Here is a 24,004-nt window from a genome sequence, read left to right as displayed (position 1 = left end):
TTAACAATGCATTAAAGCATCCGAATGACAGCTACTTACAATCCTTTTTGGGTTAATATGTCAGCTTAGAGCATTAGAACGGAGACCTATATTCAGAGAAACGTTATATGGCTGGATGTTAGATATTTAATATTTTTTTAAAGATGAGGTCAGTCTGAATATTCTTAATAATGAATTAGCAGATAGCTGTTAGAACAACAATGATGACAGAAAGATTTTCAGAAAACTACTTTTTTTTGTTCCAAATATACGCATATTAATTTTTTTTTTAATTCCAGAAAAATTATCCTTTATAATAGAGTTTAGTTTAGTTATGCGCATATATAACTGACACGGGCGTAGAGTTTAATTTTTATCAGAATTTTATTTTCACAATCGACTGCCGAAGATATATATTTTTAATTTCAAATGTGTTTCAAATGAAGTAAACATTCTCGTTATAATATTTTTGAAAGTAGGAAATCAGTTTTATAAAAATTAAAAAATCTAGTATTTTATAGGGTCCCATTTTCCTTATACTTATGTTAGTCAAAGTTTACACGTATATTAAGAAATATAACACAAAAAATATAACTTTTGTAAGACAAAAATTGACACAGATATTTCACCTTAAAATTTGAGCTGACTCAACGCATAATTGCGGAAGTGTTATTGCGTTACTGTTCTAAATTTTATAATCCTAATTTGTGGGTGCTTTATAGCTCCATTGGTTGTCTCTGTATTCCACGGTCATTTATCTTCATTAACATATCTTATGCGCATCTTCATAAACATTTTTTTCATTTTTTTAGGTGTAGATTAACTACTTAATTTGAAGTTTTCAATATTCATAATGCAATCTAACGTCAAAATTCTCAATAACTGAATCAATTCAATTTAAAAATGAAATATTTCTGACAATTTTTATCCTGCAGAAATTAGGATACGCATAAACTTTTATTAAATTTTACAAAAGCAACAAAAGACAGTATGCTAAGCTGGATTTCATAATTTTTATAAAATTGATTTTTTACTTAGAAAAATACTACAAAATTAATGTTTATCTCATTTGAAAGTTATTTCTTAGTTGGAAGTACATGCCTATGACCAACGATTGGGAAAATATATATCAGGAAAAGATAATTTATTGCACCCAGTATCTAACTCACACATTAATTAAATTAAATATTGTTGCGGAAAATTCAGAATCCGTTCTATGAGTGTACGGAGAAAATAATCTTATAGGCTTACTATCGGATGAAGTGGTTTTATTTTACATGAAAGCATGAATTCACAGTAGCAAAGCACAGACGAAAAGTACAAAAGATAACACTTTCTCTAAACAGCAGCAGAGAAGCAACAAATGAGTAATAAATTACACTAACAGCACAAAGCGCTCAATAACTCACTTGAGTTCAATTAATCTGACTGAATTGAAATCAAGTCTCGCTCTTTTTATAGTTTTCGATTCAGGCCAAAGAAGCTTCTAGAAAGATGTCAGAACTTCGTTTTTAATAAATATATCGCCAAATTCCAACAGTTTCAGGAACTTCCATTTTTATCAACAGAGTTACCAAATTTATCACCAAGCCTAGGGCCACTGATCAGATATCCATTCAAAATCCTTTTAAAATATCTGTAAAATTCTCTTCCTTATCATGAAAATCACTGCGCTAGGTAGCAATATCACAAATTCGTAAAAATATATTAATTTTATGTTTTCTTAGGAGCAACACGAGAGATGGGACGGATCTCGCAATTTTGGAACCATTATCAGATGACAGAACGATCCGACACTTCTTCCAGTTAAAGAACTGCGCTTCACCAGTGTGAGAACGTTAGGCTCTAATGGCTATTACATGCACCAGGCCCGCTTACACGGTGGCTCTTTGGTCTTGAGGTGTGATCACCTTGAATTTAGAAACATACTACTTCGAAGTCCAGGGCATCGCGGTCAGTCATAAAGAAGTCAATTTATGTGATGTTATGATGCAATTTCTAGTATCTAGTATCTAACCGATGTTGTGTCATCTCTCATTTTTCAGGAAAAGCAATGGATTCCAAAAACTAAATTGTATGATGCGCATTCTACGCACATCAGGTGAGCACGAATGTACTCCATTTAGAATACACAGAAGCTTTTAAAGTAATAAATGAAGCAATCCAGCGCTTTACAGCGTGTTCTAATTAGGTATGAATTAAATTATTATTGTAGAATAATAATTGAATTCGTATTTTGATAATTCGAACTTTTTTTATTCAAATTTGGCGGTAATTCGAAAGTTTTTCTGATCCTGTGAATTTATTATTAAAGTAATTGAAAAATGTCATTTATAAATCAATTTTTTTGGATAATTGCAAAAATTGCTATCATTTCTGAATTGTTTTAGATAATAAATAAAACATTACTCTCTAATCTCGGTGATTGTGAGTGAATAATTTTTTAAGCACTTAATTTAATTGAAAGTTTTTCATTTGTATGATGTATGACGTAAAATTATATAAAAAAATTATCACTTTTTAAATTAAAAAAAAAACTTTGAACGCTTTAAATATGAATCATAGTATATATTTTGGAATCTTATTGAATAAATTCTGTATTCAGAGTACTGCATATTGTTTTTTAAGAACACGGATGTGTTTATTGAAATTATTATTCTCTAAATTAATATGAATTTTCAATTTTCATTATTATTATTAGCATCAAATTAATTACCTATTAACATTATTGATTTTAATAATGAATTATTCAATAAAACTTTTAATTAAATACGAGTTTTTAATCTAAAAATGGCATTTTTAGTTTAAAAGGTGTCGTTGCCTCTTTATGCATTTATTTTTACGCATGCTTTTCTTATTTTGTATTTTTAATTAAGTTTATTTTTTATTGTGGTCTCATCAGTCTCGGATTAAGCAAATTTTGTTGCATCAATATTATAATGTATTTCTTTATATTCATTCTGCATCATATATCAAGGTGTTAAGCATTAAAATTTGTCTTAAAAGAACTTATCAGAATTTATATATGGCTAGAGGCGTGACTTTTGAGCCACGCTTTAGTTTTATTGCTTATTAATGAAAGCGCTGATTTGACTAAAACGACGGCTTACCTTCACATTATCTCCCCCAATTGGATTCGAAGCCAGATTCGTTTGCGTCTCATTATCTGTGATCTCTGGTTCTTCAGCATCGTCTTCTAGTAGGGTCTCTAAGTCCTCTTCAGTGAAATGGACAGCATCCGTTTGGATAGTTTTATCAGCAAGAGACGGAGCTGTACCAACCTAAGATAAGATAATCCATTTCAATCCGATGTAGAATGAACGCTAATTGCTTACATCAAATCATAGAAATAATTTATCGACATGAATAACGAAATTATTATTATTATTTTATGTTTCAGAAATATGAGGGAAAATAATAATGTCAACTACAGATGGTTTCTATAGCTATACGTCCAGGCTTCAAATCTAATGGTGTATAAATAGGATTCTGTCCTTACTTAAATTTAAGCAAAGACATTCGATTGTTATAAAAATTAAAGATCGATTTGTTCATATTACCTCTTAGCAATTACAACATTTGTCCATCTTTCGAGAACAAATGAATTAAACGAAGATAAAAGTTTGGTTTCTTCAATGCAATCCAGTTATCCTATCATATCTACATGGGAACTGAGCCTCTCTCCGGAAAAAGCATATTGCGGGGCGTGAAGCAAAGAACATTTGGCGAATACAGCGGGTGAGGGAACACATTCCAGTGTCTTTCACTGGTCTAGCAGCATGAGAGGGAGCATTGTTGCTTTGGAAAACAACCTTGCCATGTCTTTCGTCATATTCTGGACGTTTCTCTTTCAATGCTTTGCTTAAATTAATAATTGTTACTTGAATTGTTCACCATTGATCATTTCATTAAGTAAGGCTTTAAAATTTATATATTCGATTGCTTTTATGGTTTATCATGCTTTCTAACATGCGTATTCAAATCTACATTTTTATATCGCCGAAACCACTTTGTAAATAGTATTCAATGGGGTATATTCACCAAGAATATCTAGCAGTAACCGATGCATTTCTGTTGCGGTTTTCTTTGCAATGCAGTCATTTAACTTCCCTCAAAGGCTAATTATTTGCACAAAACTCGACATGTTTTCCAAACTAAAAAAATTATATTTTAAAAATATTAATTAAAGATCATACATTAATTTTTGAAGATTGTTGTCAAACCTTTGAAATACAACTTTACCGATTCGTATACTGTCACGTAGTGCTACTAACGCCATCTCTTAAAAATAGGCGGAGTCATATTTATACACCCAATAGTCTTATAGATAAATAAAAATTCTATTACGTTAACAACCGTAAATAGATTAATAAGTTTGAAATTTTTTTATTGCCATAAAAATAAATTATGTCATTATTAAATGCAGATTGACATAAAAAGTGTTAATGTAAAATAATTAAAAAATATAAAAAGCGTTGAAATAAAAGTGTGCTATGCCTCTCCGGCCTAAATATCTGGGGTGAGCTGCATGACTAGATCGCAGTGAATTGTAATTTCGGATTTTGTGGCCGACGTATAATAGCCTCCATTATCAAAGATTATACGCGATGACCTCTCAGCAATACGAACTGTCATTGCCTATGCGTTTTTTAACTACGCATCACCACTATTTATTTGCCCTCCAGGGCCTGCTTTCTTATGTAATAATTTCTCGGGCCCAAATCTGAGGTGTCCCTGGAGAGATGAAAGTAACGCATAAGGAAAAAGAATAAAAAATTTCATTAATATTTTCCAATTTTTAGAGAAATATCTTAAAATTAAAACTGCCAAAGATCCCCAAAGCAAAAAACAATTTTATGTTTTATTTCATAGCAAAAATGGTTTCTAATTATTACAACTTTATTATCCTAACTTTCTTCATCTATTGACTTCTTTACAAACAATGGCTGAATAATAAGTTTCCGATGCCGCTTAAATGAAAAGCGAAAAGACATAAAGTTACAGAGCTGCGATAATTATGTTCCATCCTACTTTATGAGCTGCTGTGATTCCATTAGGATATTGTCTCTGCTTGTTTTGGCACAGTTTATTCCCTCAGAAAGTGTTGCTATTTTTATGCCTATTATTCAATCATGGAGTAAAATTTTAATGTTGAAAATTCTGTAGTGTCACGCATCTTCTCAATAATGTCTGAATTTCGATCAAAACTAGGTAAAACAATTTTTAAAAAAATTCAGTAAGTTATAAATGATGCTTATTTTTATAAATCAGTTAACGAGAGCTCTAAATTTTACTTAATAAATTAGGTTAGAGTAGGAGTTACTAATTCTTTTAAAATTTTATACCCCATAAAATAAGAATCAAAAATTATTTTATATAAGCGTTACCAATTAAAAAACAGTTTATTTTAAATGGGATATCTATAATCAAAGAATAAATTGATTTAAATTTATATTATTCAGTTATATTTGTATATAAAACTCTTGTATTATAATAAAATAAAAATATTACAGTAAATAGTTCGTTCATTCGTTTCATCGAAATCAATTTTGATTAGAATAGGTTAAACTTAGATTTATTTAAGCCTTATCAAAGCAGCACTATGGCTAATTCGAAACGAGCCACCTCCAAAAGAAGAGGACGATACCTGAACCTTACTTTTCTTCAAACTTCTGAGCTACATCAGTAGGAGGACATTTGTCCTCGTTGGATTTAGCATGTATCAGAATCGCATATAAGGCAGTTCTTCGATGGAATCAGGTTTCGAACTTGGAAATCTACCGTTCGGAGTCAAGTAATTATTTCCAAGTTATCGTGGCCAGATCAAATGATTTATGACGAAATCAATACTCATTTATTTTAAGCGTAAGTAGGAATCAAGTTTCTATACTTATTCAATATATCCGTGTCTTAAATTTATTCTTTATAAATACTCTAGCTGAAAATTCAATTTTATGAAAATATAATTCTTTGAAAAGCATTACAGATTTTACCGCTTTACCAGAAATATACTAACATTTATTAGAAGTTCCCTTTTCTGAATTTCTTCATGAGACTTTTTTCACATGAAAAAAAAATTGATTTCATTCTTGAAATGAAATACTTTCTAGAGAGTGATCCTATCATCTGGCAAGTGGGGCCACCGCGAAAGGCGTCAGAAATGGGAAAAATACAAATTCATCTGAATAATAAATATTAAAACAAAATTTTTAATAGGTTCACCATTTTGAAGTAAGAACTTGACTATAAAAATTATTCAACGAAATCACAAACAGCGCATGAGTGAGAACTCAATGAATAAAAATTATGAAATAAAATAGAAGGTTCCATTTATATTTTAATTACATCAATATTAACATATTGATCTCAGCAAACGAAATAACTTTGCAGCTGAAAATGAAATAGGAATCAAATAACCTTTGGATTTTAAAAGAAAGTAGGCATTTTTGCTATACTTATAATCGTCAAAGTACAAAATTAATTCTATGTATTTGAGAAAAAAGATTATTTAGGAAAAGGCCCATAAACAAATCGAAAGACAAGGGTTCATTTTTTTGTCTCATTTAAGTAAGTAAGTTGCCTGCAATTCTTATACGATCAATTAAATATTTCAGTTCTAAGAGCGAAATAAAAATAACAAAATTTAAAAATATATTGTTCATGTTTAGGAAAACGAAAAGACAACTTAAATTACGAAGAAGAAACATTTTAAACTATTATTAAACCTACCACGAAATTCAGCAACTGAAGCTGGATCAGATGGGTACCCATTTATGAATTCAGTCTACCATATTTACTTTGCCTGTTCAATGGAGATACTATACAGAAATTTTTCTGAAGTTTATATGGTGAGAAACACTGTAATAGGTTGTATTTTAACTAGGACTATACTTAAAAATACTGTATAATATAGTTTTTGTTATCTAATCTCACTTGGTTTAGTGTAACTCACCACCGACTTATGTGGAATAAGAATTGTGACATTTTCTGTTAGTCGAAATGATCCTGGAACAACTAGATATTACTTAAGGTAGAAATCTATTTTTCAATTCCTATTATTAGTTCACACTCTCACTATATATATTTATATATCTTGTTTAAATTTTCAGTCGTTAATAAAATACTTTTTATTCATCCACTCAACTCAAATACATTTTTTTAAACTTATAGTGGATGACACTTGATGTTAATACAGTTTTTTCAAATATTAATTCATTAATTATGAAATTTAATTAATTTTTAATACTTTAAATATAGTTTTAGCAGTTTGTAATGAAAAGTGCAGTCAACAGGCAGTAGCTCAATCGGTAAAATGCAAGGGTTTCAGTGTTTTTCACGTGAAGGTGAAAAATGCGAATTCAATTCTTGCGAAAGTCGTGACTTAATTTTTTTTATATTGACTGACTTAAGTGACTTAATTTTTTTTTATATTACTTGTTAATTTATGTTTATGAGATCAAGTTAGCTTTCTGGATAATTTTCAGGAATAATTGGTTCACATTTGTATTGTGCTTAGAGGTTGACCTGGAAAACTTCAGCAACGATAATTCACAGTTTAAGCGCAAATAGTTGTCCATGTTTTTAAATAATGTTGATTAAGATTGCATCCATATAGAATCCACAATCTTCTTCCACTGATTCAAACTCCGCAGCCATGACTTTCCTTCACCCATCAGGTCATTGGTAGGCTGTATTAGTGTTTAAGACTAGTACAGGAATTTATTTTTATTTAAATATAAAGTTGATGAAACAATTTTTTGTTAATTGTACTCATTTAAATAATAAAATAACTAAACAACAAATGGATATTCCATATCTTTTAATGTGCTGTATTTAAAACTATTATTTTGAAACTTATTTTTTAAATTGTCATTTTTAAGGCTCAGATACTAAAAGCGGATCAAAAGACGAAGAGTACTTTTTAACAGCATTGTAATTTTGAGACCCTTTATGAAAAAAACTTCCACCTAAGTTAACAAATAAATTTTCTTTTACATTGTATCTAATATTCAAAGATAGGGAACCTCATCGAATAAAACGCTCATGTCAGCTACAAGAATAAGTACCAAAGGTTTTCATCAAAAGTCCTTTGGGCATCAGAGATCAGTAATATATCAAACAGAAGAGACGATCAATTTGCCTATTAGTTGACAGTTCGAGACACCAAATCAATCACTAGTCTAGACTTTTCTAGATTTAGTTTAGGAAAAGGAAGTCCTTCCCTCGGCGTTTTACTAAGGTAATTTCAAAATAATTTTAAAGCATGATTTACAAAGTTTTGAGGTCCAGCTGTCACGATTTTGATAGTAAATAGCTATGGCAACTAAAAGACAAAAGATATCAGTTGCTTTGCAGTTTCGTCCTAATGATATACAAGATACCATCTCTAATTGTGGCTCAATAGCTACTTTCTAAATTCTCAGATATAGGTGTATACTTGATATCGGAAAAATGTACTAAACGGTATAAAGAATTATATCTTATTTTTTAATCAATAAGTGTATCGTTGAAAAAATACGAGGTATTCATTTTTATGGAGTGCCACTACCACAGGTTGGTTCCAATATTAAACAGGGTGTTCACTCTAATCGTGGTTCAATAGCTAATTTTTAAATCGTTAGAAATAGGCATATGCGTACACTGAAAAACGCTTTATATGATAAAAAGGTACAGCAGGAGCTTAAAATTTTTTATAGAGTGTCTCGGTCACAGTTTGTTTTAATGATGAACAGGTTCAATAGCTAATTTATAAGTCGTTAAAGATAGGTATATACTTACACAGTTGGGAGAAAGATCTAAATAACATAAAGAATTATGTTTTGTGTTTTTTGTCAACAAACTTACCGCTGAAAAGATTACAAGGTATACATTTTAATAGAGTGCTTCGGTCACAGTTTTGTTCTAATGATAAATAGGGTGTCCACTACAATCGTACCTCAAAAGTTAATTTTCAAATCGCTAGAGATAGACATATACTTACATTCGGGAAAACGTTCTAAAAGACGTACATAATTATGCTTTATGTTATTTGAATCAATAAACGTATTGCACAAAAAATTACGCTGTATAAAATTTGAGCAACGCTCCTGCCATATGAATTATTAATAGCAAAATTTCTGGTCATACTAGAATTTTAAACAAAAATAATGTGACATCACTGGGATCAAAACTAAGTAAGTAATGAAACCTAGAATTTAATTATTTTAACCCATTCAAAGACAGCCTCCAACAAAGTGCCATGTACTGACAGTTGAATCTTCCTCAAGCGATCCAGTTTAAAGACACTAAAGTTGATATTTATAGTTTCATAACTCTGGCAGTTTCACTCGAAGGAATGTGCAGCATTTTTTGTTGAAGATGATAGTACATCAATATTTTCTACCTAATATGACAAATAGTATAGGGGAGTGTAAAAAACATATAACTCGCAATTTTTTCAATAGCACATTTGTTGACTCCAGCAATATAAACGATAATTCTTTAAGAAATGCAGAATATTATTCTAGTTATAAATATATATATCTGGTAATTTAAAAATTAGCTATTGGTTCAAGATTTGACCAGAAACTCTTTATTTTCTATGATAGATTAATAAAGTGTGTCTTCTTTTGAGAAAACATTGAATTGAGAAATGAATTCAATCTTTATTGGAAATGAATACGATGAAATTAAGAAAAACAATTTTAAAAGCAGTTTTATTAGCGGACTTAGAGTAGAAATTTTATTTTTTTCTCCATTCTATTTTTTAATTTATGATTCATCCAATAAATAAAAATATTCCTTGAAACGAGTCTTTAAACAAATTACTTTTTTGTCAAATCTACTATAATATGGTGTTACTAATATGGAATCAAAATTTAACTTCATTAATCTATTAATTGATGATTAAGTTTTTAATATATTAAAATAACATATTGACAACGAGAATTCGCAAGTGCGCATCGTTTCAAAGCTAGGAAATGATTTTGAGATTCATTTCAAATATGAAACAAGTCAAGTTAAGTGAAAGTATGCAAAATCTATAGATAGATCTGAATTTTCTCGCTGTGGGAAACTGTTTTTGTTTAATATATAACTTAAATGCTACAATATTTTTTGTAGAAATATTATTTCCTTTTTGTATAAGTGCCTTGAACGTAACCAATTTCTTTTTATGCGGGACATTTCCACAAAGTGCATCGACCTATTCTAAAACACGCACACTTGCATGTGCATACATTGCTTAAAATTAATGATTCCTCAAAAATCCGATTTAAATGCAGAATGTTTGATTATATTAACAAATTGCTAATATTATGAACCTATAAAAATTCTGAAATGAAATAAATTTTTAATGAACCATTCACGTTGAAAGTTAGGAATGCACAGTTTGAAAAAAATGTAAAGAAAGAAATCGCGTATGCTAATAGAAAGAATAAATCAATATTCAATATGCAACAAGAGAAAATGCAATCGTTCTCTGGTGTATAGTTAATTTAAATATTTTTATTCCTCCAAAAGTTGATTGAGACAGTTTTTGGCGTAAACGCCAAATTTTATTATGATACATTACATGCATGTTTAAAAGATAAATATAATTGATGGAAATGAATCAACAAAACTAAGATTCAAATAGCATCAAATGATAACGTTGACAAAATTTAGTCTGATAAGAATGTTTATTAATTATTAATCATATTATTAATTTGAACTCGAGATTTTTTCACATTCTCTCAGAAAAAGATGTGTTTACCTTTCCCATCCCTGCATAAAATTATGGACCTTGAGGAAAAGCATGAAAGCCATGAGTAATCGGATTTTTATGTTTTAGGTTCCATACATGAATTTTGTAGTATAGTGAAGAAAATCAGTAGGTATTTGTATATAATTGACCGTATGACAGTGGAGAAGAATAGTTATAAAAATAGCCTATTAATGTGAGATCATTGAGGATTTTTTTGGCCCTCAATCGTTGGTATGCGCTTAATACCAAGTATTTGGGCATTTTTTCGAATCGATCATAACCAAAATTTTACACAGGCCTCTAATAAAAACAAGATCAAATGCCACGTTTCATCTATTTAAGCTATTGGATTTCTGAGTTATTACGTTCACATGCATGAAAACTTACAGACTGGCAAATGGTCAATCGATTGACGAATTCGATTCAAAATTTGATGCAGATTTACTCTTTAGTTGCTAAATCTGTGTGCCAAATTTTATTCATCTTACACTTTTCGTTTAGTAGTGTTTGCTTTACCTTGGACAACGGAACAAACTTTTTCTAACGATATTTCGTTCAAAATTTGATAAAACTCCTCACATTTAGTATTAAAACTCTATGCCAAATATCATCCACCGAGCTCAACGAGTTGGAGATTTGCCAAAATCTCAAGTTTGAATTTTTTGACGATGACAGCACTTTCTCTTTGTGTATTTTGTACACGATAAAGTGAGAAAAGAGAGAAATGCAATATATTTCAAATGGAAAATAACAAAAAAATATTCTAAATTCTTTCTTGAAGATTTTCTGTGCTTAAAAAGACAAGTTTCTTCTAAGTCATTCATAGTTGAGGAGGAAGAGTTAAAAAATGAAATTCGATAATGTTTAAAAAGGAACAATAAGTTAAAATGTATCGAATACTGAAAACTTATTTTACATGGGAGACACATTCGTCCATCTCAATCAATGCGCGAATGAAATATGGTGCGTACGAACACATATAAACAAATTTTGATCCACTTTTATTGAAGAAGAGGAAATATCAAAAATTTTAAAGTAAAAGATAAAATTATATGTATTTTAAAGAATTTTTTGTGTATCTTTTTGCAATTTTTCTGATGTCTAAATAGATGGCACATGCGTTCCTCTTTTCCTACTTTTTCAAACCTTTCAACACATTTCACAAGCAAAAATTTCAGGCCATGTAGGTAATGAACTAAAATATGTCAGGATAAGCCGTAGATGGACAAACATAAACAATAATTGTTCAGTGCTCTTCTTGCAGTTGATAAATTAGAGTGCCAAATAATGTTTTTTTATTAACATAAAAGGATATTATAGTATTATTCCTGTGTTTATGTATGTGTGGTAATCTACGATTACCACATAAAAATAATTCAGGGTGCACTTAGAAATTTTTGAATATATATATATATATATATATATATATATATATATATATATATATATATATACATGATGAAAGCATGAATATGGCGAAATATTGAATTATTTCGTCTCTTCAAAACTTTTCATATTTTGAAACCGACAACATCTCCCCATGGGTGAAATTTTGGAACACTTTTTTCTAATGCAAGTTTTTCAAATTATAATTTATGGACAAAAGAGAGAAAGAGCTCGTTACCTGAACAGAAGCATCCCTGGTGCTCATAAAACGTAACCTTTCTTTGATTTGCAGCGCCGTTGGCTGCTGCGACGAGCTGTTCCAAGTGATGACCGCCTTGCTGAGCGGGGAGACCAGGCGAGTCGCTCGGCTACCACCGCAACCCATCACGCCCACCTACATCAAACAAAAAACATTACAACACATAATCATCATTTTGTCGAAGAATAACAGCTGATTACTCATACGTACAATAAATATTTTAAAATTATGTTTAATACTTTTTTTTAAAGTTACCATTGTATAATACCAACAAATCAGAATCCTGAAAGAAAATCTCAATAAACGAAAATCCGAAAGATAAAATCTGAGAAAAACAAAATTCTAACAGATGAATTTTCGATAAGCAAAAATCTTGACAGGATCAAACTGTATAAAGAGTATGAAAGATTACTTTAAAAGTATTTTTAATGAAATGTAGTTATTTAATCTCCATTGCAACTTTTCAAGCTGAATTTCAGTAATGAAATGTTTATGTTGAATGTTGAATGAATGTTTAAAACTTAATGATTAGATTTATTAATTATCAGGGTGTAATATTTATTTAAAATGGTTTTCCATTTGGCTAAATATAACACTATAATAATATATAATATAATATATTATATTTTGATGAAGTAATTTGCAAATAATGTCAGTGCATTCGCTCAGATATCGCAGTTGCAACGAATGTTCAATGACGATACCCTCAATGAAGTTTCCCACAAATTTAGGCCAGCCATTCCATTGAGGTTTGAAATCATGCATTATTTTTGACAGCAAATTAGATTCATTCTAGTAAGTATTTCCATAAAGAAATATTTACCAACTCATGCAATTCACACTCATACTCAACATTCAAGCAATTTAAATAGAAAATATGATGTTTGACAGAAATAACATTCACAGTATCACACCTTACAATAATTCACAGTATCTAGATTCCTTCTAGAAATTTCGGAATGGACAATTGTCAAGAGTAAAAAAAACTAACATAATAAATTATATTCCTTTAATATTTCTTTTAAAATAAAGCTCGTTTGTTGGACAACTCAGGAGAATGATTTCCCAGAGAAATATTTTTTTTATCGAGTTATCAGCTCGTAATTCTAACTAATAATTAGATTTTCCCTTCGATAATTAGAACCCATAAAAAATTTGTAAATCAGCAATTATTAAACTTTGATTTCACAAATTTGCTCATTCAAACCAACAGCCATTTTATGCATTTAATTTTTCTGATATTTATCACCGTTTCGATTAAACAATAATAAATTAAAATTAACACTGAATGACCCAACATTAAGTTTTAATCAACATATTAGAATCAGTTCATCTTGAAGCAAATTCACTTTACAACTTCCATTTTGTGATAGCATTTAGGGCATCCACAAGTTTCAAAGTCTTTTTGGAGTAATAATAATGACATTCTAATTAAGAGGCCGTAAGAGTTTCCTGTTCCCGTATGCGTTCCGGATATTATGACCTCTAATCACCAATTTTGAGGTTAAATAACTCTATTTGGCTCCAAATGGCGATCGTTATTTCGTTTTATTACTAGCTGTTTAGTTCAAAACTTCATGCTGTTAGGACTGCTTGCAAAAATAATTGCTTGAATATTTACGTTTAACTTGTTTGTAAAGATAGAATTTTATAATCGATGTTTCTTTCATTTTTTTTTTTTATTCATCAGAAATCTGAATTTTTTTTTAAAGTTCCAATTCCTTGAAGAAAATGCAATATTTTAATACTTTTTTAATTTATTTATCAGCAAATTCATCAAAGTTATTTATGATTTTATTTTAAATGAACGATACCACTTTATAGTAAAGATTGATTGATTTTTAGGTTCTAAGATGCTTGAATTGTGAAATAAATTAAAGAATAAAGGTTAAGAAATAATAAAAAATCCGAGATATTTCTTAAATAATTTTTGATAGTACACTTAATAGTGGGAGATATTTTTTTTCCAACATAATTAGGAAATTAAACCAAATTAATGAATAAATTGAATAAATTTCTTCTTTAAATGTTCATTAAAAATGTAAACTATTATAAATGTGATTGAGATTCTAATTTGCTTTGAGAATTTCCTTTTAACACTCACACTTTTGTGATATTGTTTTGATGCCCATTTTTGATAAAAGTGATTATAAAAATTATTTTCTATTCCAAAGTACACTAATAAAAAGTGTTTTTAATTCCATCATTACATTTTAGTCTCGCGCTCATTTTGTTGAATCCGTAGATAAAATTTGTAACGGTTAACATTTACTCATCGCGTTTTAGTATTGGTTATTCCACTTGAATTTCGAATATGACATAGAAAATGATATAATAAAATACATTTAACATATCATCGTTATCAGTATCAAAAATTAGGCATAGTAAAAAGTACATTATTTTGATATAACAGTTGAAACAGTTAGTGACAATGGACACTAATCACATAAAACAACTTGAAAGCAGATGTAGTTAACCTATTTAAGAGTTTTGCACAGGGCGCCCTGGCATGGGGTAACGCGTCTATCCCTTGAATTGGGCGTCCCAGGTTCGAGTCCCGATTCGGGCTTGGTTGTTCCTCTTCTGTGTTCCATCTGTGAAGTGTGTGAATGTTCTCCCCTGTAAAAAGGGGTTGTGTAAGCGAATGTGACGCATGAAGTAGCCAAGTCGCACTCTTGGCCCTAGTTGGCGCTACTGAGAAAACAAGAGACGCTCACTCGACTTGAATCGCTGACAGATCTGTCAGCGGGCTTGGAAAGTAACAACAGCAATAAAAGTTTTGCATTAATAAAACGTTTTGGCAAATTTGATATGCGGCGTTTTGACAAAACAGAGAAGATATGTAATGATATATGAAGCAGAAGAAATATTTTGAATTCATATTAGTTTTTTTTATCCAGCCATGATTTATAAAATACTTCATAACACATGATCATTGTAATAATTTAAAAACGGATGATATAATCTTCAATATAAATGCCTGCAATCACCTTTTGTACTCATGCCATCTCTACAAAGAAAAGACAGCCAGATTTTCTCTCATTAGCCTTAATGTATACATTGAAAAAATATGCAATTTATAATCTGTGGTTAAAAATAATTTTTAATAGGTGATATGGATCCAAATGTTTTCGTTTTATGTCAAGTGAATTTTAAAAATATATCTTAAATTATCTTAAGCCCCACATATTGTCGTTGATGGGTTTTTTATCCATTTCGAGAACTTCATGTTTTTTAGTGATGACTTTGGAAACTTTTAGGCGAATAAAATAACTTTGATACCGTCAAAAATTCGATATTTTATTTATTCAATTATTATAACTTTAAGGACAAACTGTTTCTTTTTTCACAGCATTACTGAAAATTAATTTTTAATTCCAGTCTCGATAACATTTACTCAAATAACTGCATTTAGTATTTTCAGAATGTGGAATTTCAATATACAGCTAAGTAAATAAATTGATCAAGAGTAAGCATAACTTTTCCTTTAACATTAATAGCAATTAGCAAAGCTAAACTATTTTACAAATTAATTTGCATTTCGATTTTCATTTTCATTTTTTGCATTTGTTATTTTAATAACAAAGTGAAGAAAATCGATTATTTTAAGATGAAAACCTTCGACTGAAAACAATTGAGTGCTTTCGAAATTTGATACATAATCCTAATAATACAAAACACCCGACAATATTGTAACGATATATTCCCGATATTGTATGGAAAATAATATTATATTTTTGAGTTTTACGTCTCAAATACACATGGATAGACAGTCAGTATACTCGTTGATGGATTTGGTACAAAATTTGGTGTCGATACACAATTTCGCTATAATAACTTTCTAACAAATTTAAGGTTGGATTAAAATTATTAATTACAAATTTAATCCATTTTAAAGACTTTTTATTCCCGATTGACGATTATACAATAGTTTAATCGTCTCCTGAACAAAAAGTCTTACAAACTATTCATTAAAATCATGGAGAAACACTAGCTTACGTATCCCCACAAACAATAAACAGACCTTAAAAACAATTTTTTACTATTTTTACTTTTGATTATGTGTTGGGAATTATTGAAATTTATTATTGAAATTAATTATTGAATTTAATTATTGAAAATTCTAATTCAAAATGTTTCAATCAGACGTGCTTCAGTGCATTAGAGATAATTTATTATAAGGAATGAGTAAAAGCATTAGACTTACGTATTATGTTTTGAATCGAAAATCTTGTTCCTTGATATAAACATTTATATGGTAAAATATTGGTCAATAGAATAAATTTAACTATGAAAATTAAGTCTTTAATTGTGTTTAATGCATTTACTTGATTCACAATACATGTGTCTTAAACAAAATATATCGAACGTCACTGAAGGATTGTAAGTAAAATAAACTATGTACTTTGAGCTCATCTCAGCTCAAAGTACATAGTTTATTCGCTAGCTCAAGTCTCAGCGATTTCTTCTTTGTATATTTATTGTAGAGGAACAACAGTAGTCATTGATAAGCATCCATTGTTTCAGTTAAATGTCTTTTCTTTTGGCAAAGTATCATCAATTCGCAAAATGGAGCATTTGGCGAAGTTATCTTGTAACAATTATTCAAGTTAAATGTAAGTCATCATGAGTCTAAATCTCAAAATGAATTTCAAAAAGTTTTAACATCTACTTCGAGCCAAATTCCTTTGAAGTGATGTCTTAGGCGGATTAAAACAGAATGATTAAGCGTCATTTGAAATGCCAAAAGATACTGAATAAAAGTGAAAACATGGAAATGCTCTAATGTTTGCAATTTGTAAGCATTCATCTCATTAGAATTGATCAATGCAATTATACAGTAACTCAAGAAACGGAAAAAAAGACCCATCAGGAGTGTCTTTCTTTGAATTTCTCGTATACTTGCAGCGAGTTTTGTGCTAAAATTTGTAGTATCTATCTATATATATATAATGTAAAAATATGTGGACAGAAATTGTTCTTATTACTTATTGATAAATTACAATAGTTAAAGGTTAACAACTGCCATACAAAAGTTTCATGTTGATTCTCTGAACGTTTTTTCGAGCTACACCAAATGCAACCCTTTGTGTAGGTATTTAATCGAACAGCCAAGTATTTTAATAAATGCTCGGAAAAGGGCTCTTCGTATCAACGAAATTTCTAATCAGTCAGTGGAAAGAAGTTTAGAAGTTAAGATGATAGAAATAGGCGTCAAACAGAAAAATCTAGTGCGAATATAGGCTTAATTGTCGTTAAGCAGGCAATCGCTATTACTTCCTTATGGAATTTGACGAAATATTGAAATATGACATTCAAATTAATTTCATCGTTCCTTCAAATTATTAAATCGCGCTCCTTTACCAGTATCAAAATTAAGATAAAAAATTTCCTTCTTTGGGCATCAACTGTGAAATAATATTCTGTAGTATAATGTTATCGTTAAAGAATAAAATCCATTATTTCATAGAATATGATTATTTATTTTATGAAATAATTAGATATTCTATCAGATATCTGATAAATAGTGATTAGTTTTTCGTGAAAAAATAAAAAATTCTGTGAAATAACTGAATTAAAATTACAAAATTAACATAATATACTGTTTGATTTGTCCCTACAGCAATTAAAAGCAGAGTTTTCTATTAAATTCATATTTTCCATCTTACTGAGTAACAAAGTGAAAGTTCGGCAAATTTCCGTATTAATAATTTAAAAGCCAAAAAAGTCAATATTCCATGTGAACCAGCTAGTCACCAAAGGCGACTAGAGTTAGAAAAATCATTTCATAATCGTGTAGTTTTGCTTTTGCTGATTCAACTTAAGATTTGATTCATAATAACAACAAGGATGTCGAGCCCTCATACCCAATTTCATTCATAAGTTATCACATTGACATGCACACAAATAGATGGATCAATAAAGAATTAAACCTTTGGAAGTATTAGACCCTATTTTGACACACATCTTCAAAATCTGTTGATGAATCTATATGATAATTGTCATCCATCGAACTTGTTTCATCTTTGACTCATCGGACTCAAATGCACATGGATGAGCAAACGGATGTCATCTGAAATTTACATTTTAGGGAAAAGGCTTACATTTTAGAGAAAAGACATCACCCAAAGAGCTATCTCGCTTTCTAGTTGTGTTTTTGAGTTATCATGTTTAGAGACAGAAAAAATTTCATAACTGCTTTTTTTTCGTTCAGATAAAAGTCTAAAAAGGGAGATTACTCATCACGTAAGTGTCGAATATGTTGATTATTACAATATTTACAACATTATATATTTATTATTATTACAATATTTATTCTCTTCGTATTTCACACATAAAAAAAGTAAAATAGAACCACAAATAAAAACATATTCATTTAATTCCCCAAAAAATGTTTCGGTAGATTTTTTTTTAAATTCAAGTATGCCTTTCTTCCGATTACATACTGTTGAGCCTTAAAATGATATGAAAAGAAAAGTTAATATTGACTTTGAGTCTATATGCATTGTGCACAAGTAAGATATAAAAGAGCTAATGCATTATTAATGAAAAAAAAAGCATATTAGAGAGGCGGAACTGGACCCTCTAATAATATTCTTAATATATATGCTAATACTTAGGTAAATTATTAGATGAAGGCATACAAAATGCTTCGAGTTCGTATTCTGACATAGGATCGATGAAACATACCTAAAAGGTCACGACAAGACATGTCCAGTGAATCTTTTTAAGGGCCTGTTGATTATCGAAATGCTTAACACTCATTGATAGGTCAAAATCAATCATCAAACAATATTGTAAATATATTTTCAGTGCTTGTGATTTACTGAAACACTCAATATATATCGACAGCTCACTTTCTAAATCATGATCAGCCTCCTGGATCTTCTTTACGGCCTGACACAGAATGATTGATAGTTTATTGGAAGACTCATTATTGATCTTGCACCCGATTTCACAAACAAGATATGAAAGTAAAATTTCAATTCATGTACAAACCATATATATTACATTTAACATGAACGGACTATTTTTCCCGATGAAATTTACAATGCGATAGAGACAAGAATTTACAGATATTTAAAATTTGATAGTTTTGAAATATATACATGTTTTTCTAAAATTATTAATTTGAAAGTAATCGGGAAATATTTTTTAGATGGTATAATAAATCCAGGGGGAATGCTCGTCCAAAATTTCTCCTATACTCATATAAAATGGCTACGTCTATGTTTAGCTTTGTAAAGTAATGAAAAACGCTGAGTATGTATTTCTTTTTACACTTCTTTCCTTTTATCTATTAAGTTCAAACTTTGGAATACATCTTCAATTTTAATGTCAAAATCGTATACCACATTTAATTTGTGTGATTTGTTGCGTTTTTGGATTATCGCAGTTGAGTAATTAGATTCAAAATGCAGTCAGTAATTTATTATGTTAACTTCAAAACGTGGTAGTAAAATTACAAGTATCAAGATGAAGCCCAATTGAAAATTTTCAATAATTGATGTCATTGAAATTTTTCATTGAATTCAATAATCGAATTTTCCATTCAATTATTTATTTCAGTTTTTGATTCACTTCATTCCCATACCATTTGGACAAACAGACAGACAGTCTTCCAGTAAACGTAACTGACCACCATTTTGCTGTAAAGTTAGCATACTATAATCTTGTTTATCCGTTTATCTTGCTATATTTGTTCAGCAATCGTGTTCACAGACAAATAGAATTTGTCTTTCATTTTATAAATATTTACCCTATTCTAATCTTCTCTAAAAAAAAATTAAATACCGATTACTAATATATCCATAACATCAGATTTTTTAAAAATCTAGTTGAATCTTTCCATGTAAAAATGAGACGAAGAATTCAAAAGATGATAGGTATTGAAAATCACAAACAAAGGAACATTTTATTGATCAATTCAAATTTATCATCTTTGATAGTTAATAATAAAAAAAACGTTTCATTGAAACTACTATTAATCAAATCATTAAAAAATGGAAAGTCATGAAACTAGAAGTAATCCGAGAGATAAATGAGCAATGGAGGCGAAGAGTTTCTTACATCGTTCGATTCAAAGATTAAGGAAGCGTAGACCATTAGCATTGATCGCCCAGACCAGAAACAGACATTCGTTGGGCTCTGATACTTCTTTTCTCACGAGATTAAGTTTCTTTTTAAGCTTTAATGCGATGAAGGAAGATAGAATAGAATTTTGCTTTTCGGATTTTTATGGGTTAATTATATAACAATCAATGGACTCATTATAAGTCGAAAAGTTTTACAACTACAAGTTAAACAACACCTTGTTGTAAACGACCAATCTTTATTCAAACACTTTGCAAAGCTCCTTGATTCCTTCTTTTGTTTTGCATCAAGATTATATACAGTAAACCAATTTTACACGGAGACGTTAAAATATGTCATTGTGTATTTTCTTATAATCCTTTATGATATGATTCAACGTAGATTCATTAACTACGTTGATGCAGATTTATTAGTTTATTCGATGTGACTGGGAATGGTGGCCCACTTGCACAAAGGAAGCAATCACAAACCGATAGATCTGGAAATCTTGGAGGCCACCTAAAGACTAATACATCTATTATCATATCGACGAATTCAGCGTGTCTTAATGTAATGATTGTTACTATTAACACTAGAATGAATTTCTGTTGAATTTGTTCTCTGTCTTGAAAAACTGAAAGGCATGGTAATAAGAAATAAACGCCTGTTTTTCCATTCTTTGATTAAGTTGAAGAATGTCACTAACATTTCTACAATGAAATCATTTCATTTTAATGGAAGGAGTTATGAAATAGTATACTTTTTTTTCTTTTAAAATCTTAATACGAAGCTTCAAATGAGAGAATATGCGACATAATTTTGCTTCACAATCTTAATAAAGAATATTAAAATCAAATATGTATGTTCAATGAAATCAAATATTACTTAGCGACATTATGAACTGCCGTTTATGAATTATGTTATATTTATTCATTACAAAATAAAATTCAAGAAAATGAAAATTGGTTGAATAAACACGTTCTGAAAACTGAATTCAATTCATATCTGAATTCAGTTCAGTAAACATTTCTTTGAAGAAATTTAGATAGTTTTGTATTATTACTTTTTAATGATTTTTACTGCCTCGTGTATAAAATATACAAAAAAGAAATTATAATAATCGTCAGAAAAATTCGACATTAATATTTCTTATGACATGAATTTTCACATATTAGTGATTTACATTACAATTTCAGTGAGTCCATAAATTTTTTTTGAATAAATATTTTCTATTTTTTATAACATTTAGTAATCTATATTGTGTTGTTTTATTTCTTGTTAATGATCTGTACTGCCTCATAAACGAAGCATAGAAAATGAAATCATTGTAATCGTCAAAAAATTTTAAAAATTCGACCTCAACATTTATATGAGTGATATCCGAGATTTAAAAAAAAAACGAATTTTCGATATTATGTTTGTCTCTTAGATCTTCAAACTTAATTTCCAAAACTCAGTCTTCCAAGTCTTTGATGTTTGAGATATCGCATTCATTTACAGATGAATATATAAATGAACAGATGGTCAACTTTTTGACGCATTTGATCTGTAGTTTGAACTAGATTTACAATCCTTTAGATTAAATGAAATGCCGTTTTTCATGCATCTAGCTTATTGCGTGTTTGAATTTCTTTCTTGTTATATGCACGACCAGCTAAATAGATAATATGCATTCCCATAAATGCAAATCTACGATCTCGGTTAAAAACAGAATACCAACTTCACCCGCCAGAACTTCAGCGTATTTCACAATGATTTCAAGAAAGACTACCAAAGAATTGTTTTTCTAGCTTATGAAGATCTAAAACGTGAAGATTGAACGAAATCTCGAGGATAAATATCTTGACGATAATAATACGTTTTATTTGTATAGATGTTAAAAAGTAAAAGCTGCAATAACCTGCATTATTGAAAAGGAAACAGTTTTAAACTTCTACTGAAATTTGAGTTTCGATTATCAAAAGTTTGAAAACCACTAACTGGGAAGAAAAATCAACTTTTTTTTGGAAAAAACCCTCATAAGTCGTTTAAAACAAATCAGAAATAAGGCAATATATATTACTAACTATTATTAAAAAAGTGTATCGAACAATTTTTTTTGGAGGGAAAAAGGAAAGAACACGCTCCTCCGAGCAATTTCGAAAGTTAGCATGTGATTTGTAGATACTGTCCCTTGACGAAAGGAAATATCTAATGGAATACGTGCTGCAAAATAATTCTTTTTTTAATAACTTGGCGATTTCTGGCTCTGATCCAGATAGTGTTGGAGAGAGTTCACCGGAATTTCTCCTGGGAAGTGGAAAGTGGGTTACCTAGTAAATGCATAAAACAGTTGGCGACAAAAGATGAAACGTGGAATTCCCTTAGATATCAAACGAGCGTGTCTCATCAGGTAGGCGACACACAAATTACAAGGTTTTTGAATATAAAATGCAATTATCACCATGGCAGCATAATTTTGCTTTTACGATTAAAATCTTTTCATATTTCAGTTCAGTGGATCTTTGTTTATTCGAATGTTTTTAATTCGAATTTCTCGTCAATACAGACTTTATTCACTGATTTTTAGATTTTGTCACTAAAATAATGTTAAAATAGCTTCTGTAGTTTGAATTGAATTTGTTTAGTTAGAAGTCAACAATAAACACTCTAAATAAAAAAAATGTCTTTATTTCTCATTTGATTTTGTATTTTAAATATGTTCTTTTCATATGTACTCAGATATAGTAAATAAAGAACTTTTTTTAAGTCTCTTAATTCATTAATGACTTTATTCCTGTATTACGCATTCAACCAAGAAATAATTATTTCTTATTCTATAATAAAAAGTAGAGCTCACATCAAAATTTCTATAAAAACAAATTTTGATGTGAATTATTTTATTTACATCTTTTGTATTTAAAATATTGTAACTGTTTGTTTATTCAACTTATCCATTTAACGAAATTCTTATTTCTTAAATTATGAATTTTTTACCCAAATTATTATCACTTAATTTATTAAAGTCATTAGGATCAAAAATAAATTTTTATCGCCAGTTATAAAAAAATATTTTCTTTCGCTACGCATTTTTAAACTTAAGAAATAAACTGACTCTCATTTTTTCAAATGAATCTTTTAATAAATCTTAATTTTTGTCACTATTTCACTTCTGAATTATTCAAGCCTTACTGTAAGGATAGTTTACACTAGCTGCATCTAGAACTGTGTTTGAGTTTATTACCATTTATCATAATTCGCATTGTTTAACAGGTATGTTTATTTTTACCCATTTTCACCATTCCTCTGTCTCTGCTAAAAAATGTGTAGTGATCTTTTATTACTTGTTTTACTTCGAATATGAAGGATAAGATGAAATTTTGTAATAAAAATGAAATAATAATAGAACATCTTTTCTGGTACTGAAGAGCAGAGATTTGTTCTACAGAACGGTGTTTACATTTCAACACTTAGGATGTTTTTTATATTAATTAATTCGTTTTTGTTATCATTAAATTGTTTTTTATGTTCATCGTCTTTTTCTTTAATTCCCTTTTGTTCACCCCCCTCGAGGTTTGCCTGACAGGTTAAAAATAGTCACAGTA

General features: G+C 29.3%; 1 protein-coding gene across 2 annotated transcripts in view; it reads right to left on the bottom strand.

The window, feature by feature from the left end:
• The window catches only part of LOC129960650 (kyphoscoliosis peptidase-like), a 96,582-nt gene that overhangs the window by 48,878 nt on the left and 23,700 nt on the right, over positions 1 to 24,004 (bottom strand). For both annotated transcript variants that reach the window (XM_056074198.1, XM_056074199.1), the window contains exons 2-3: positions 12,327 to 12,482; positions 3,090 to 3,260 (exon numbers count right to left, since the gene is read on the bottom strand). In XM_056074198.1, coding sequence (XP_055930173.1) covers positions 3,090 to 3,260; positions 12,327 to 12,482 — 327 coding nt within the window. The remainder of the gene's footprint in view (positions 1 to 3,089; positions 3,261 to 12,326; positions 12,483 to 24,004) is intronic.

Source organism: Argiope bruennichi, chromosome X2 (genome assembly GCF_947563725.1).
Source record: "Argiope bruennichi chromosome X2, qqArgBrue1.1, whole genome shotgun sequence".
In the NCBI taxonomy this organism is placed as follows: Eukaryota; Metazoa; Arthropoda; class Arachnida; order Araneae; family Araneidae; genus Argiope; species Argiope bruennichi.
This window is presented reverse-complemented; position numbering and strand designations above follow the sequence as displayed.